Source organism: Sorex fumeus, unplaced genomic scaffold (genome assembly GCF_029834395.1).
Source record: "Sorex fumeus unplaced genomic scaffold, SorFum_2.1 ptg000008l, whole genome shotgun sequence".
Classification (NCBI taxonomy): Eukaryota; Metazoa; Chordata; class Mammalia; order Eulipotyphla; family Soricidae; genus Sorex; species Sorex fumeus.
Genome location: NW_026606065.1, coordinates 15,574,693 through 15,592,932, shown reverse-complemented (window position 1 = coordinate 15,592,932; position 18,240 = coordinate 15,574,693). Strand labels below are relative to the sequence as shown.

General features: G+C 35.4%; 1 protein-coding gene across 4 annotated transcripts in view; it reads left to right on the top strand.

The window, feature by feature from the left end:
• Nucleotides 1-18,240, top strand: part of ADGRB3 (adhesion G protein-coupled receptor B3) — a 799,823-nt gene that overhangs the window by 434,393 nt on the left and 347,190 nt on the right. For all 4 annotated transcript variants that reach the window (XM_056108346.1, XM_056108361.1, XM_056108354.1 and 1 more), the window contains one exon: nucleotides 17,428-17,577. In XM_056108346.1, the coding sequence (XP_055964321.1) occupies nucleotides 17,428-17,577 (150 nt within the window). The remainder of the gene's footprint in view (nucleotides 1-17,427; nucleotides 17,578-18,240) is intronic.

The window sequence follows — 18,240 nt, the reverse complement described above, 5'->3', positions numbered from 1 at the left end:
CCCACACAATTTGTCCTACATCAGTGCCTCTCTTCAGAATAGATGCATTTTTATCCCTTACCTTTTAGTAATTGAACATTAAAGATTTGTTTCATTATCTTGTTCAGTCAACCAGATTCTAACCTACTTCTTTGCATAAAGAATTTCAGTCCAGTTTTTGATCTGGCTCTAGGGAACCTTACTCATACATTCTTTATTTCTACCTCAAGGTAAATGACTACAGATGTTTATTTTCTTTTGTAGTAATAATCTTCATGTAAGTTTACTTAATTGAAAATTTTAAATTGTATCTCTGATGAATCGCATATTTCAGAGGATGTATAAATCATTCCTTTAATGCCTTTCATAGTATTTGTTTGTAAATTTTTTGTGAACTTATTTGCACACAGTCTCTATCGCTTATAACTGACTAGGTGGAAAATGTATAGATAAATATGAAACATCTGGTACCCAAAGATCCCTCATTTTTTTGGATTTCATATTTATAGAAAAAAATTCTCATGACCTAAAATAAGCTAGGATGTCATGCAATAACTCTGTGTTGTGGCTTGAACAACATGAATGAAAACAATGAAGACTTTTTGTTTGTGTTTGTTTTGATTTGGGGCTATACTCAGCAATGCCTAGGGCTTACTCCTGACACTATACTCAGGGATCACTTCTTGAAGTACTCAGGGGACTTTATGGGGTGCTAGAGATCAAACTCAGGTGGCTCACAAACAAGGGAAGCACCTATTCACCTGTAGTAACTTTCTGGCCCTGAAATTTTGACTTCTAGCACAGCTATGCACATATGTAAGAAAGGCAGATTCATCCTACAAGATGTAACATATGAAATGAAAGATGATGAACATACCTAATTTTGTGGTGTGTCTTGGCTTATGACATCATGGGTTTTGAATATAGTCCTGAAATAGAAAAACCACGAGTTCAACAATTGAGATTTCCGGTTAAAATGTAGATATGATTATTATTGTTCTTACATGTTGAAACAGAACCAGTCACAAATATTTTGGGTTGAAGTGTCCAAAAGAATTTATGAAAAGACGTTTTAGCTTCGCTTAAAGGGGCCAGTGTTTTGTCTCTGTTCAGGATAGCTGAATAAGAACCTAATTAGAAAGGTTTTCAGGGATTCAACAGCACATGAAACCTAAATGGCTTTCTATATATACTAGCATAGTCAACCTAGTAAAACTTCATTAATCTGTTTGAGATTCGTTCTATATGAATCTGGCAAACTCACACTTTTAGATCATAATAGAAACAAGACAATTTGAATCTGGTAAAATATCTCTGATCTCAATTTCTTTATGCAATAAGAATTTGAAAGTGTTAAAACTGGCATGCAGCATCCCTTTCTAAAATTCTTATTGGTTAGCCGAATTAGAGGAATGTTGCTATGAGATTGTGTGAATATAAAAAACAATTGCATTTTAACTGTCTCTATGGCAATGATTGCTTATCGCTATGGCAATAATGGTCTGCTTCTGGAATAATACCAATGAAAAGAAAAGAAGCACATATTCCACTTTAACTTTTAAAAAAATCTATTTTTATATTTTCAGCTTTTCAAAAGCTTTACTTTCAAGAATTATTTCTTTTCCATTTCATCTTTAACTAATTACAAATAAACAGGTTATTCTCTAAATATGAAAAATGGATAATATGAATAAAATAAAAGATTATTTCTTTTTTATGTCAAAATAAGCAACAATGTTATTTTGAATCCAAGAGAAATTTCTGACTTCGGGGGAGAAATTTCTGACTTCGGGGGTGAATTTGGCTGTTAATCCTGACTATTCCATGAGTAATGAAACTTTGTGATTTTCCATTGCTAAATACCTCAGTTCACTCCTTTGTAAGGAGGTCATAATTAATTATTTGCTTTAAAGTGATTGTGAAGAGAAAATATATTTAGCACCTGGTATGTATATTGGTATAACATTATATACCAAGATGTATAACTTTGGTTAACTTTATATGTTGAATACTATTGTTTCAAGATTTAGCTAATGACCACAAAATATAAAATTATACTAGAACTTATAGTTCATCAAAGAATGATTGATAATGTATAACGTTTATATGTCCAGATATATATATTCTAAACCTGATACACTGATATAAATAATAGGCTTCTAAAATGCAGTAAAATGTAGGTGATTGTGATGAGTATAATTAAACATTTTCTTTGCCAGTACTAAATGATTCAATAATCAACTCTATTTCTGTTCTTACCACTTTATTCCTCTTTGAAATATGCAGCATTTCCTCTAAGGTATCTTTTTGATACTTTTGATTGATCTCTCTCCCCTTTTTTCTCAGCATGCCTCATTTTTGCTTTGCCCAAACTCATTGATTATTTATGTTTCTAACAACTTTCCCTAATGCCTAAAATATATCCTAACTTCCTTTAAGTGGAATAATATTCTTTTTTAAATTTTTTTTTGGTTTTTGGGTCACACTCAGCAATGCTCAGGGGTTACTCCTGGATCTGCACTCAGTAATTACCCAATGGTGATGCTTGGGGGATCATACGGGATGCCAGGGATTGAACCCAGATCTGCTGCGTGCAAGGCAAACGCCCACCCCGTTGGACTATCAATCAGCCCCTTGGAATAATATTTTAACTAATAAGGATACTCTGTAACTTCTTTAAATTTTATTACAAAAACTGATACTATTTCAACACATATATGGTAATTTAAAATATGGGATTCTTTTTAAATGTTCATTTTAACACGAAAATAAATTATTGAAACAGTTTAGTTTGCAATTGTTTTATATGCTCCCTTTACCTCTTCCCTTCCCTTTGTTGCAGTATCTCTGGTCCTGCTCATGGCAGTGGAGGTCTCATTGGCACCTGGAAATGCTAGGGATTGCATTTAGCATGTAGCATCCTGCTAGGGACCGAACTCCCTGCCTCATATATGCAAGGCAGGTGCTCGGTACTAGCCAAATTGTTGAGCCTCAACTTAATATTAAATGTGTGTTTTTATGTGATGTTGAGGGGCTGAACAGGAGGAGAAGGGTTGGGAATAGGAAGTAGAGAAAATTATTATTTGGGGCTTTTGCTGTTAGCGGTTTGATAATCTAAAAATCGATCAATACCGAACTTTTCTAAATGATTTGATAGCAAAAAAATAACATTCAAAAAGGGCTGATATACTCGTGGGTTTAAAAACATTGTTATTCATTAGTATCTACAGATTTTTGAAGCATATTGAACAAATACCTGTTATGTGGGATTAATTATCAATAGTTTAGAATTAGTTGTGAGATTAATTGAGATAATACACTAGCATTGATGCTTAACTGGTCAGTATATTTTATTGAAATATTTGACTTTTTTCCTTCCTTAAAATATTCACCTAGGGATGAAGAAATAGAGTCATTGTGCTGGGTTTGGGATGCATGGCTGGTATGCCCAGAGATAAATGCCTGCCATTGTATGGCTCCATCATAGAACACTGCCAGAAGTAGCTGTGGTTGTTTTAGTCTACAAGCATTGCAGAAGAGATCTCCAAAGTAAAAAATAATTCAATTTGGCTTAACATCATATGTATAATCTCAGTTGAATTTTGTAAAAGTCATAGAATCTGTGTTTGTTTTTATTTAAAATTTTTGGTTAGACAAAGTAACTAAAATTCTGTAAACCAACTTGAAATCACCTCCTTGTCTTCAATTATGTGTTTTTGATTATACACTTAACCTTGCTCAGTTTCGTTTCTCCAATTTAAATTCATATCACATTTCATTTATATGCATCAATCACATTAAATCAATATTCATTAAATCAATATTCATGATACTGACTGTCCTTCAGGAATCGAAAGATGAATGAAACATCCCTTACATATGACCTTGTGGTGGTGGTAGGGAAAAATATAAAATTAAGGGGGTGTAGGGTAATTAGCAGTGCTCAGAGCTTACTCTTAGTTCTCTGAGGAATCATTCTTGGGAGGAAGTGAGAGTCATAAGGGGTTCTATGAATTGAAGTCTTGTTGTCTGCATGCGAGGCAAACACCTTAACCACTGTGCTATCACTCTGGACCTATACATTTTTGATTATATAACTTGAATAACTTAAATAATAAACTCTTATTAATAATATATTTTTTTGAAATATGTTGTCATGTTTTAGCAGTTCTAAAAATATTTCTGTAGAACATGATTTCTCAGAAGTTTTAAAGAGGCAATACTAACTTTTGGACTAATAATGTTATCAACAAAAACTTGACTTTTTATGTAGAACCGATGCTATATAAATAGGATTTAAAATAATGCCATATTAAATGAATCAGGGAGAGTAGTCAAGATTTATATTTTAGATTAAGGAGCAGTGGTTTTTCAGGGCTAGAAAATTTTCTTTGACATTTCGGCTAACATCTAATGGTTGAGTGAGAATTGACAAAAATAGAGAATGGTATGAAATAAAGGAATTCGTGACTGAAAGTAAGTTATCAGTGGTGAAATTCATAAGATAGCATGCAGGAGCAGGTTAAAAAAACAGGAATACTTGGTGATCTGGAAAGGATTTTATATTCTGTTCATATAGGATACGGCCTAGATAACAAAAACATCACTGAGGAACATGATTTGATTGGGCTTAAAAAATAACCTCAATGATGTGTAGAGAGTGGATTGGAAAGACACAAAAGTGGAAGTAGTGAACATAGTTGGTTTTAATTTAGACAAAATTATGGATTATTATTTAACTATTAAGGTGGAGAAAAGGAAACAAAATATAAGAGAAACTGCAAGCACAATAATCAACTAGGTTCTGGGGTAGGGACTACAATTATGTCAAGTATAAGATACTATTTTCTGTCTTGACAAAAGAGCAGATGAAGTTATCCTTTAGAGTGTTAAGAAAAATTGCAGAGGGAAATAAAATTTGAATAAAGAGTGTATAGGATTGCTATATTTGAGTTATCGAAAGACACGTTGCTGACTAATTCAAGTAGAGAGGTTTGAAATTCAAAAAAAGTTCTTGTATACTAGATGTTTAATTACATTTTAATTTATAAATACATAAGTATTTTCATTTTTATTTTATGTATTTCACAAATTTATTCATAAATTTCATAATTTTATTTTATGTAATTATGTATTTATGTGTTTATGTATTTTTATTTTTATTTTATGTATGGGCTGGAGCGATAGCACAGTGGTAGGGCGTTTGCCTTGCACGCAGCCAACATGGCAGACCCGAGTTTGATTCCTCTGCCCCTCTCGGAGAGCCCGGCAAGCTACCGAGAGTGTCTCGCCCGCATGGCAGAGCCTGACAAGCTCTCCGTGACGTATTCGATATGCCAGACACAATAACAACAAAGTCTCCAATGGAGACGTTACTGGGCCCGCTCGAGCAAATCGATGAACAACGGGAGGGCCTTTACCTTTTACCTTTATGTATTTCATTTTATTTTAAGTATTTTCATTTTTAAATTTTCCGTCTTTCATAGCACTTTACACAGACAGAGAAAATTTGAAGTGAAAAATAAAATGAATTTGGCATATGTTGTATATTACCGAGTATAGGGAATGAACTAACAGCCTCAACTCAAGGCTTGTGAAAGTCTCCTTATTTTTACAGATGATCAAATTTAAAAGCAATCAAACAATTTACCAAAGATAACAAAATAGTTGGAAATTAGTCATATGCATTTTCAGGGCCCAAAGTTACCACATTACATCCAATGCTCTTATTGATGTAAGTTATTAAAAAAACATAAAAGGAGTTGTATCAAACCTACTATATACTAAGATCTTATAAAGAAACATATGAGAAAAAAATTCCTTTCCTTTTCTCCCTATAGATTAGTGAGGGAAGCAAATATTAAGGTAGCCTATGTAAACTTTGATATTGAAAATAATCCTATACAGAAAATAAACAAGATGCTTGAATACAGAGGAATGTGGAAGGGAGAAACATTTAATTGATTTAGTGGGGAGCTTCAGGCAAACCAAGCTATGGAAAAAATAATTAGCACAGACTGGAAAATAGAGTAGCAATAACACTCTAGTTATAGAGGAAAATCTCCGGCTGAAAAGAAAATATCTGTACCCCTTTATCAGCAAAGGAAACAGTCACGTATAACATGACTGCAGAGATAGCAAAAACCAAGCATACGGAGTCTTGTAAGCCTTGGCATAAGATTGCTATTTGATTCTAAAGAGATTGACAGTCATTGAATTATTTCAAGTAAGAGACCAACCTAATCTGATTTAGGTCTTAAAAAGATAACTATGCTTCCCATGAGGAAATTGAATTTGGGCCACAAGAATCAAGTCAAGACCAGTCAAACAGGACTGGAACGATAGTGCGGCAGGTATAGTGCTTGCTGTTCACGTAACTGAGCTGAGTTAGATCCAGGAGTAAGCCCTGAACATTGTCAGTTTCAACCACAAAAGGAAAAAGTAAAGCTGCAAAACATCTCCTGAATCAATTTAGGTTTGGTTCTGGTAGCTTTCAAAGTGTTAGGAAATAGAGGTAGAGAGAGGGATGGAGAGCAGTATGTAGGTAAGATGCTTTGCTTAGCATGCGACCGACCTGAGTTTGATTCCCATGGCTCACCCTAGAAGTTCCAGGAATAATCCCCGAGCATGGAACCAGATCTGTGTGTGCCCTTTCCTACTGCCTTGTTTACTTCCTCCCCACCAAAAAAAAAAATTCCAAAATACTCATTGGGCCAAGTGACAGTACATTGGATAATGTGCCTTTATTGCATACAGATTATCAGAATTCAGTCCCAGCACACACATGAAGTCCTCTGAGCCCTACCAGGAGTGATATCTGTTTGAAGATCAAGGAGTAAGGAGAGAGAGAGAGAGAGAGAGAGAGAGAGAGAGAGAGAGAGAGAGAGAGAGAGAGAGAGAGAGAGAGAACTGTAGCTGTTTAAGGTATACTCTAGAAATAATACTGAAGAAATGTCTTAATGAATGAATTGTAGGAGGTGAAAGAAAATCAAACTAACCCATAGTATTTTTTGTATTTTTGTTTGTTTAAACATCTGAGTAGATTTTTTTTCCTTTTTTTAACCCTCATCTGGCAGTATCCATGCCTTACTTATGGCTCTGTACTCAGTGATATTCCTAGGTGCTGCTTAGGGGGCCATACAGTAGTCCAAGGATCCAACCCAGATTCACTTGAGTGCAAACAGTACACTAACCACTTGTATCATTTCTCAGCAACCCCTGAGTTCCCTTTTCCCCCCAGAATCTTGTTATTATATGTATAACCTATCATGTTTTTTCTAATCTATTTACTTATTGCTACCTTCCCTAGGAAACTTTCCATATTCAGTGTATTTTACCAGCTTCATTTATCTTCTCTGAATGTCATTCCTAAACACTGACATTCTATTTAGTTCTGTTAATTTTTGTCCGTTTTTGTTCAAATAGCATGCCAGTCTGGCAATGAATTTAACTGCATCATTCACTGGTATATTTGCAGTGACCAGAACTGTGCATGACTTATAATACGGGTTTAATTTATGTTTTGTTAAATGAATTTGTCCAATGTATTCTCTCTTTAGAAGTTACCCATGTTGACATTATCCAGTATTACTTCTAATTAAAAGGCATCCAGTTTAATATCTGCTAAATTTGAACATGCTATAGCTCTCCATACCTCAGTCTACAATACTGTTCTCAGGCTTTTACCCAACTGCTTCTCCACATAAAGTTTTCTATCCTATTACAAAATATTTATATTTTTCCAGGAAGAGTATAGAATGTCTCCTCATCCTATCCAATTGCTTGTGTGGGTCTTCCTGTATAGACACTGCTCTGTTGATCATAAAATTGCATTTATTTACAAAGGTCTTTTTTATAAATAAAAGGGATTTTCCTTTTCCTATAACTTTCATTCAACCACAATCCAGATAATGCCTCTTCAGAAATATTTTAATTAGGCAGCCAACCAAGTTCTCATCAATAGTTTTATGTGCCTCCAATCATAATCTGAAATTAGCTGTATTGTTTGTTCACTTACCAACTAAGTGTATTCCCTGTTTGACTGTGAGTACTTCAGAGGCTAAAACTTTATATCTTTTGCAAACTTGCTAAATCTGTAGTGGATAAACAGTACTTAGAACATTCTCGAGACTCAATAATATCTTGTTGGGTGAAGGAATTCCCAGTGAATACTTCCAGCTACACTGATCTCTATTTTTTTTTACCAATTTTAGCACTTTCCATTACTGATACATTCTTGGAATGAACAGTTTACTCTTGCTTTGTTGACTTCAACCATTGTTTTCCTACTTGCACTGGTGCCTAAATTCTTTTTTGTTTTTTTGGTTTAATTTTTATTTATTTGTGGAGAGGTTTGGGCCAGACCTGATATCATGGTATTCTCCTGGCTCTGTGCTCATGGGTCATTCCTGATGGTGCTCAAGAGGGACCATATGTGTTTAGTTTTCGGTTACAAATAGAGGTGGGTTTTTTTGTCTTTGTTTTGTTTTGTTCTTTGGGCCACACCCCATCATATTCATAGCTTACTCCTGACTCTGTGCCCAGCAATCACTTCTGGTGGGGGGTGGGGGACCACAATGGGATGCCAGGGATTGAACCCAGGTCTGCCACAAGCAAGGCAAGTGCCTTACCTGCTGTACTAACTCTCTGGCCCGCAAACAGAGATGTTTAGGGGCCACGCCTGACTTGGTACTCAGGTGTCATTCCTAGAAGTGCTCCGAGAACCATCTGCTGGGCTGGGATCAAACCTGGGTCAGTCATATGACAGACAAGTCCCTTACCTTCTGTGTCAGCTCTCTGGCCCATTGTTGTTGTTGTTGTTTTAAATTAATTTGTTTTATTTTATAAGATAGTTCACAATATTTGATTACATTTAATATTAAAACACCAATCTCACTACCATTACACCTTCCTACCACCATATTTGGGATGTTTTCATCCCAAAGCCCAATCCCAGTCCCAAAGCAGAACCCATATAATATATTTTGTATTGTTTTGTTATGAAAAACTGCTGAAAATGTTACAAAAAAGTATCCATAGAGGAAAGAGTGTGAAGATTATTCTATTTTGGCAGGGGCCATCAAGCTCTTCTATAAGATATCACTAACATGTTTTTTAAAGGTTGAGCCTTGTGAACTTTCGTATAGATCTGTAAATATATATAAATATATATGTATATATATATGTATTTCCCTCTATGATTGTTGTCTACTATTTGAACCCCATGAAATATGGTGTAGAGAATGGGTCAAGTGTGTCTTATGATGTGTTGTGCAGCTGAAAATGTGGCTATGCGGTTCAGAAGTAGGTTCATTCATACGTGAGGATCAGTCCAAGTTTGTGGGGGGTGGTCTCGAACATGGCAGCGGTTGGGTTCTGGAGGTTTTTGCCAGGCATGGGTCCCTTGAGGTGAGAAGGGCTCTCACCCATCCCCCTCTGAGGCGCCCCGAATGAAACATCCTGGCACATGGTTTGGTGGCATAGCTATGGTGAGCGTCATGTTATGCTCCCTACTGGGAAAGAAGTACATGCGATCTGGATGGTGGCTTATGAGATTATCTGGTGCCAGCCAGAGGTGGCTTATGGGCATGACTTCTGGGTCTCCGGAGATTGGGGCGGTAGGCACAGTGAGGTAGTAACAGGCAGAGGATCTACGCTCCCGGTTCTGTTGAACCCAGAGTTCCCAGTCACTGAGTTCCACATACCTGGGTTTTGTTGGACTTCACTTGTGCGTGAAGCTTAGCTCAAGCATGTGGGGCGTGGCCTTGAGCATGGTGGCCCTTTGGGTTCTTAAAGTTTTGGGCTGCTTGGACTGGGTGCCTTGGGGCAGGGAGGGCTAGTGCCTAACTTCTTGATCACCCTATTCATAAATAACTAATTTTGGAGAGAAAGATAGTTAATAATGTTGCATATATAAAATTCTTCTTTTTAATAATTGGTTCATTATTGTATAACAATTATTTCTCTGCAATAATTCTAATATTATGTCACTTATTGAAGAAGAAGATTAGTGTGTAAAGTATTTTTGGTATAGTTTTGTTTATGCTACTTAGGTACACTGAAAAAAATGATTATCCACACCAAAATTTTATTTTAATTGATTTATTTAATAAATTATCAGTGTTAAGAATAAAATCATAAACTAGTTCTGTAAAGAAGATGAACATTTGTAAGTGCCTGTTTTAAAATTCTACAAAATATGTCCTTTTGAAAAATGAAAGAAAATTGGTATAATCAATTTTAATTTTCCCAACTAGACTCTTTGTAGCATAGGGAGTAAAAGGTGGTTGGAAAGATTGTGCAACAGATCCACGGAAAGCGTGAAGAAACTAAAATATTCTTATATCTCTTTAAAATAAATGGTAATATTTATAAGTAACATATCAGAATATGGGCAGGGTAGGCAAATTTTTTCTATTAAGGCTCAAGAGTAAATTTCTTAGGATTTGTGGAAAATGAAGTTTCCACCACAGCTGTTTAACTTTGCCATATTTTTAACTTGCAGAGAACTAATTAATAAAATAGCTGAAGGTCAGAGAGGTAGTACAACAGGTAAGACACATGCATTGCATGTAACTGATCTGAATTCAATATCTGGAACCACATATGATTCCCCATTCCCTCCAGGAGCGATCAGTACATAAAGCATTTGCGTTACCAGGGTTCCATCCCTGGCATTTATATGACTATATATATGAACCATTCACATTGAAAAGATAAAAAAAAGATAAAATTCCCATAACTCCACGACCTCATTAAGAGCAGGAAGATGAAACATAATCAGATTTCTCATGACCACATTAGAAGCATTTCCATGCTTTGATAAAACAAAGAAAGACTGTCTTACAAAGAAACCCAGTTCAAGTGTTTTTTAGACCTATCTGAAAAAAAAGTTCCATGTGATTTATGATGAGTATTTATTGAACCTGAATCCTTTGAGAGCTTAGCCAATAACAGGTATGATACTCTCAAGGAAATTTCATACTGCATACACAAATTAAAAATTAAAGTGTTAAAATTGCAAAATAAAAATATAGCTGGTTTTACTTCAGAATTGATCAGTGATGAGTAATCTGTTTTTATTGCATAAGAAATCAAATTTAGGGTTCTAAAGGAAACATGATACAGTGAATTTAGAGTAATTCTTGGACATTCAAGATTGCCCCTTTTGCTCAGGGACACTGTGTCCTTTGAGGTTCCTTCTAGAAACTTTAAACTTTCTCAGTTCTTGAGGAAATGTGTGCCCTTCTATCTAAGTGCCAACTATGACTTGTTATAATATCACAATTATGATGGAAGCACGGTATGTAGGTTGTGCATTTACTACTCTGTATTTATGTGCCTTTGCCAACACTGGAGCGATAGCACAGCAGGTAGGGCATTTGCCTAGCATACGCCCAATCCGGGTTCGATTCCTCTGTCCCTCTTGGAGAGCCTGGCAAGCTACCGAGAGTATCCCACCTGCACGGCCGAGCCTGGCAAGCTCCCTGTAGCATATTCGATATGCCAAAAACAGTAACAATAAGTCTCACAATGGAGATGGTACTGGTGCCTGCTCAAGCAAATCGATGAACGATGGGAGGGCAGTACTACAGTGCTGCAGTGCCAACACTGATCACGTATTGCTTTTAACATAGTTTAAGAAAGTGTTTGTTTTTTCTATCTGATTGTGGTTCCCTTCAACCTTACTTCCTTCCTGTGCCCCCTTAACTCCTTGCCTCATACCATGGTCCCCCATTTATGTGATTCACGTGTGGACTCCTTGGAATATCCTGGGAATTCACAGAGAGGCCATATGGCCCCTGCTTCAAAAACACTGCTTTAAGGCACTCATTTTTTTAGTTTTCATATGTTCATATTTTATTATTACTAAAATAAAAAGGGTACCATCGTGCTAATATTTATATGCGTGTGGTTTCTGTTATTGTGCTCACACCACCACCAAAGTGGCAAAAACCCTCCACTGCTGTCTTTTTGTTTATATTTTTGTAAGTATAACAATGCTCAGGTATTTTTCCTGGCTCTTTTCTCAGGTATCATTCCTGGTGGTGCTCCAGGGACCATTTGCATTGCCAGGAATTGGACCAAGTAGGGTTGACTGTGCGGAAAGCCAGTGCCATATGCCTCTATGTTCATTCTGGTCGCACCACTGTGTTTCTGTCATTTCTAGTCCATCTGAGATCTACCCACCAATTTTTACCCAATATTTAATTATTTTTGTTATTTTCAGAGTCCAAGTATTTGTTGGCATTATACATTTTCCCTCTCTCTCTCTCTTCTTCCTTCCTTCCTTCCTTCCTTCCTTCCTTCCTTCTTTTCCTTTCTTTCTTCCTTTCTTCCTTTCTATCAAACATTTGCCCTTCCCTCTATAGTTTATTTCATTTACCATAAGACTCCAATTTAATTAAAATTGTAAGAAAATATATATTTCATCATTTTTATGGCTGAGTAGTATTCTATTGTGCATGTATACCACAATTTTCTTATCTGTTGATCTATCTGTTGTTGCCTATTTGAGTTGTTCCTAGATCTTGGCTATCATAAATAGCATTGTAGTGAAACAGTTGTGCAGATATCTTTTCAAATCGTGTTTTTTGTGTTCTTGGTTGTTACCAAGGAGTGGAATGGTTGGGTCACATGTTAAGTCTAATTTTGATTGTTTTCAGACGTCTCTGAACTATTTGCCATAGAAGCTAAACACGGAAATTCTCCCACCAGCAATAAATGTGTTCCTTTTCCATTGCATCTTCACTAATTCCCTTCTTCTTTATGGACCTTTCTTTACTGGGAGTGGGGTGAGGTGGGAGGCACACACTTCTGATGGTGTTTATGAGAAAACACGCGGTTCTGGGGATCGAACTGGGATTGGCAGATGCAAAGAAAGCAGCTTAACTCTATGTTATATGCCAGTTCTCTACCCATTTTAATATTGGTCATTTTTCACTACTGTGAGGTGACTCATTTCATTTTTATTTGTATTTCTCTAATAATAAGTGCCAATGAACTTATTTTTATTTATTATTCATAAATTTATTCATTTTCAGTATTTATTTTTTTACATCCACTTAGCATAATGAGCTTTTCAGTTTCTGAAGACTGTAACTTCATCTACTTTTCACTGTAGGACTTCTAGAGCTAAAATCAGTGAAGGGAAGGAATCTAGTATAGTATTGATCCAAGTGTCCAGTGCAGGGATTGAAAAAATTAGGAAATAAACGTTACCTTCATGTTAATTTTTGTGCTTTGTGGAAATATTTTTTCTTTCATATCACTATAAGGTTATAAAGTGTCACAATGACAGCTTAGAACTATTCCTAGTTTGACTTAACATAAAGATATATAATTTTGGTTTTTTTTTATGGCACCAGAATTCAAACTCATATTCTGTAAAGCAAGTGTTCAATTACTGAGCTTCATCCTCTTAACTCTGTACAATTTTGAATACTCATATTTTAAAGCCCTAGCCAATCAGGGCATTCAAGCCCAATACATCAGGATCCTCCGTGAGCTCTATTGCGGATTCACTACCAGGATCTCACCATTCTACAAAGAAGTGATCGTTGATGTCAAGAGAGGGGTGCGGCAGGGTGATACCATTTCACCGAAACTCTTCAGTGCCACCCTCGAGAACATCATGCGACGACTGGAATGGGAAGGAATGGGAGTGAAGATAGATGGTCGGCAATTACACCACCTCCGCTTTGCTGATGACATTGTTTTAATAACACCAAACATCAGCCAAGCGGCACAAATGCTGGCCGACTTTGACCGTGAGTGTAGAAAGGTAGCACTACAGCTGAATCTTACGAAGACAATGTTTATGAGAAACAGCCTTGTTCCTGACGCCCCCATTCGCTCTCAATGGAACGACCATCTCCGAATGCAACAGCTATGTCTACCTAGGTCGAGAGGTCAACATGACAAATGACCTGGCACCCGAGCTGCGCAGGAGGAAGAGAGCGGCTTGGAACGCCTTCAAGAACGTCGAAGAAATAGCTAAGAGGACGAAGAACCTCCAGCTCCGGGCACATCTCTTTGATTCCACTGTTCTTCCTGCATTAACATATGCCTCAGAGACCTGGGCCCTACGCAAACAAGATGAGAACGCTATTCAGGTCTCCCAAAGAAGAATAGAAAGAGCTATGCTTGGAATATCACGTTTCACTCAAATGAGAGAACGAATCCGGAGTTCTGACATCCGTCAACGATCAAGGATCAGGGACGCTGTCTCATTTGCCAAGGTGTCGAAAATCAGATGGGCTGGTCACGTAATGAGATTTAAAGACGACCGTTGGACTAGAGCTGTTACTGATTGGATTCCACGGGATGTCAAAAGACCACGTGGCCGCCCACCTACCAGATGGTCAGACTTCTTCGTCAAGATCATGAACAATCGGTTTGAGCCCTTCATGTTCCTGGAGCGAACAGATGCCATTGGGCTACACTAGCACGCGACAGGGACAAATGGGGACGTTACTGGCGCCCGCTCGAGCAAATCGACGACTAACGGGAAATTAAGTGATTAAGTGATATTTTAAAAACTGGCTTTGAAGACCAAACGTATTTATATTTTGAAGATGTCCTGAATTCTCCAAGATGGCTTGGTGGGCTTGAAGCATTTGTCTGCATAGGATAATCTTAGAGTTCAGACCATGGTGCTCTCAAAATGGACCAAGGCAATTAACCGCTTTGTTGTTAGGGATCCTAGAAAGAACATTGATGATGGCTCTGTGACTTAGTACTCAGGGAAAATGTGTGGGCATTCCTGGTGCTTCACATACACAAGTGTTACTGTCTCGGCTCCACTGCTGGAGGTCTTCAGTGATGAGAGGTAAGAAAAGGAGAGAGGAAGGGGTGATAGAAGGAAGAAAGAAAGGGTGGAAACAGGCAGGAAGGAAGGAATGGAAGGAAGGAATGAGAAACAGGAAGAAAAAGATGGAGGAAGAAAGTAAGGAGGGCAAGGTAGAGGAAGGACCTTACTTTAAAAATATTTCTGGTTTGGAGTGATTAGTACAGCAGGTATGAAGTTTGCTTTGCTGTGGCTGACCTGGGTTCCATCCCTGGCACCCATATGGTTTCTAGAGCATGCTAACAGTGATCCCTGGAGCATGATAAGGGTGATCCCTGAGTAGAGACTGGAGTAACCCCTGAGCACTTCCATATATATCCCCCAGACCAAATAATGATATAAACAATATTTCTGTAGCTAGAGATGTAGTACAGAGGTTAAAGTGCTCAACTTGTGTGGAACTGATGCTATTTGAATTTCTGGTACTGCACATAGTCCCCTGAACTATGTGCAGTACTGAACTATCAGGAATGATCTCTGAGCAAAAAGTCAGGAGTAAAGCAGGAACATCACTGGGTGTAGTCAATAATCCTCTAAAGTATCACATTTCTACTAAAATTTGAAAGATATTTCTTCTTACATATTTCTTATACTTGAAGCTATGCAATTTAAAGAATTTTAGTACGATTGGTGATTCTAATTAATTTTTATACTTCTTTAATATCAAATAGTTAAATAATTCCATCTACTTTATATAATCATAATATAACAAACAATGTATGTCTTACTGAATAAAAAAAGCACATTTCAAGTTGAAAATGCATGTTTATATATAATTTTATATATCCTAGAATATGGTATTAAGCTAGCATTTGTTGAGATAAATTTATATGTACAGATGGGATAGTATATATAAATAATAATAACATATTATATAAATAATAATATTTATATGACTATTATATAATGTAAATGATAAATAATAATAAATAATAATAAATGCTTCTAACATTATTTATTATTCTTGCTTATTTGTGGGGTCATATTATTTTTATTAAAGTGTATAAAAATAAGAATTAGAAGACCTCAGGGTCCCATATTTATATCTTATTTATTTATCCTTCGCAACAGAAACCAGTTGTGTGACAGGCATTAAAACTTCCATTTATTTTCACCATTATTTAGAGCAGAGAGGTGAAATAAGTTTCCCCTAAAGCAAAAACAGTTGAACTTCAAATTATGAAATTTGAAAGTGGATGAGCCTACTTTTGCATATTGAATAAAGTTCACAAGATTCGTGAGAAGGAATAGACTGTCAGCATGCTATCTATCTATATCCAGTAGAGAATTTGTACCCATTTAAGACTTTAAACCAGGCAATTTATGGACAAGAGTATATTTCTTGAAATATTAAAAAAACTAAAATACGACCATTTCAAAAACTGTTTCTCATCTACAGGTGTCTTGCCCAGTACCTCTTTTCAGTCGCATTGAGTTATAGAAATTCTAACCTCTGTTGATAATTGATGTGTGTAATTGCCGGAAAGAGGTTTAATAAATATAATAATACTTATCCAATTTAATTTTGAAATAAGCCAGCGGTACAGTAATATATTTATACAACTAATATTGTTAAATTCTTAATCTTCATCCTCTCTTGATTTCAATGATGAGTTTCTTTAGAATGAAATTCTTATATGAGAAACTTAATAGATTTTGTTCAACTTTCCTGTTTTGGTAAACTCCATCATTTTTTCATTCCTCCAAGGGACATTGAAAACTTTAATGTAGAATGATTATGTATCCATGCAAATGTTATATGAATTAACTGTCAATTAAAATGTATCTAATCAATAAGTGCTTCAGCGTTTATTGCCATACATATTTTACATATGTTTATTTCAATAAAAATATCTTAAAGCATTCCCAAACATACCATATATTTATTTTCTCAGTGTTTCTTATTATTTCTCAAAATGCTATTAAAAATGACATAATTTTACATTAAATATGTTTATTATGTTTACTGTAAGATTATGTTTAAATTTTTTTATTAATCAATTTTTTTGCTATTTCAATATATTATTTGGATCAGGGATTACAGATTTTAGGATACTTTAACATTTGGATTTTAACAGTTCATTTCTTGAAGAATGTGACTTTATTTGTCATGTCTTTATTGTATTGTATCTTATCTATGAAAACCACGCTCTGAACACAGTGTTAATGTATAACTTTTTCAGAAATTTTTTTAAAGATAAACACCCATTTAAATGTAAATTTCAAGGAATCAGATGTTCCAATAAAATAATTTAAAAAATACAATATGAAGAATTAGAGTAGCAACCAATCATAACAACATGTACGTCAGTACCTGTCACACTAAAAAATTCTCACAGTTAACTGCTTTGTACAATTGTCTTTAGAAGCAACCAATTTGTAGATAAATAAGCGAAATAATCATCAATCTTAATGTATAGTCAATAACAAAAATGTTTTATAGCTCTGTTAAATATAGTACTGATTCAAAATTTTGTGTTGTATAGCTCTAATAAATATAGTTCTGATCCAAATGTTTTTTAGTATGCTACAAGTTTTCATTAGTCAGTTCTCATTACTTTGATCTATTTTAGTTGACATTATTATATCTTTTTTATTAGTGGCTAGCATTCAGAAGCTTCCTGCAGCCTCTGTTCTAACAGACATCAACTTTCCAATGAAAGGACGAAAGGGAATGGTTGACTGGGCAAGAAACTCAGAAGACAGGGTAGTCATTCCAAAAAGCATTTTCACTCCTGTGTCATCAAAAGGTAAATATGTTAAACGTATTGAGCTTTGAACAAAATATTTCTGTTAAGTTCGTTAAATAAAATCATTCGTATAAATCTCCATATGTCAAGCAATTTATAAAAATGTGCTGCAACTACAATTTTAAGCTAATTTCATAGCTATAGAGAATGTCTTATTTTCTCATTTAAATACAAATTTAATGGCAAAAGAATCTATAAAAATGGAAAAAAGTAAAAATTATAGACCTGAATTTGACACAGTTAAGTTTTAGTATAGACCATATATCCTAGTGGAAATGTGTCACCTGATCATTTAACTAAGTACTAAAATGCATTTCCTATTTGAGGTGATCAGTCGTATTATTTCTGCTCATACTTGCTTTTGTAAAGATAATGGTTTTTCATATAGAATAAATGTTAGGAAAATTTTAAGAATATTTTATTAATCTTTTAAATTAATATTTTATTAGTGACACTGTATTCTTATCTTGGAGTTTTTAACCATTAAAAGTTAGCACAAAAAGAGATAATTAACTTTCTTAACAGTATCATTAGATTTTGGATTCCTTTGCCGTAGCTAAAACAATATTACATCTCAGATTTATAAAAGACACAAATCGCCAAAACCACATCTGGTGTTTAGTATTTGAGTTCATTTGCCCCATGCCTGATTTCGGAGATTAT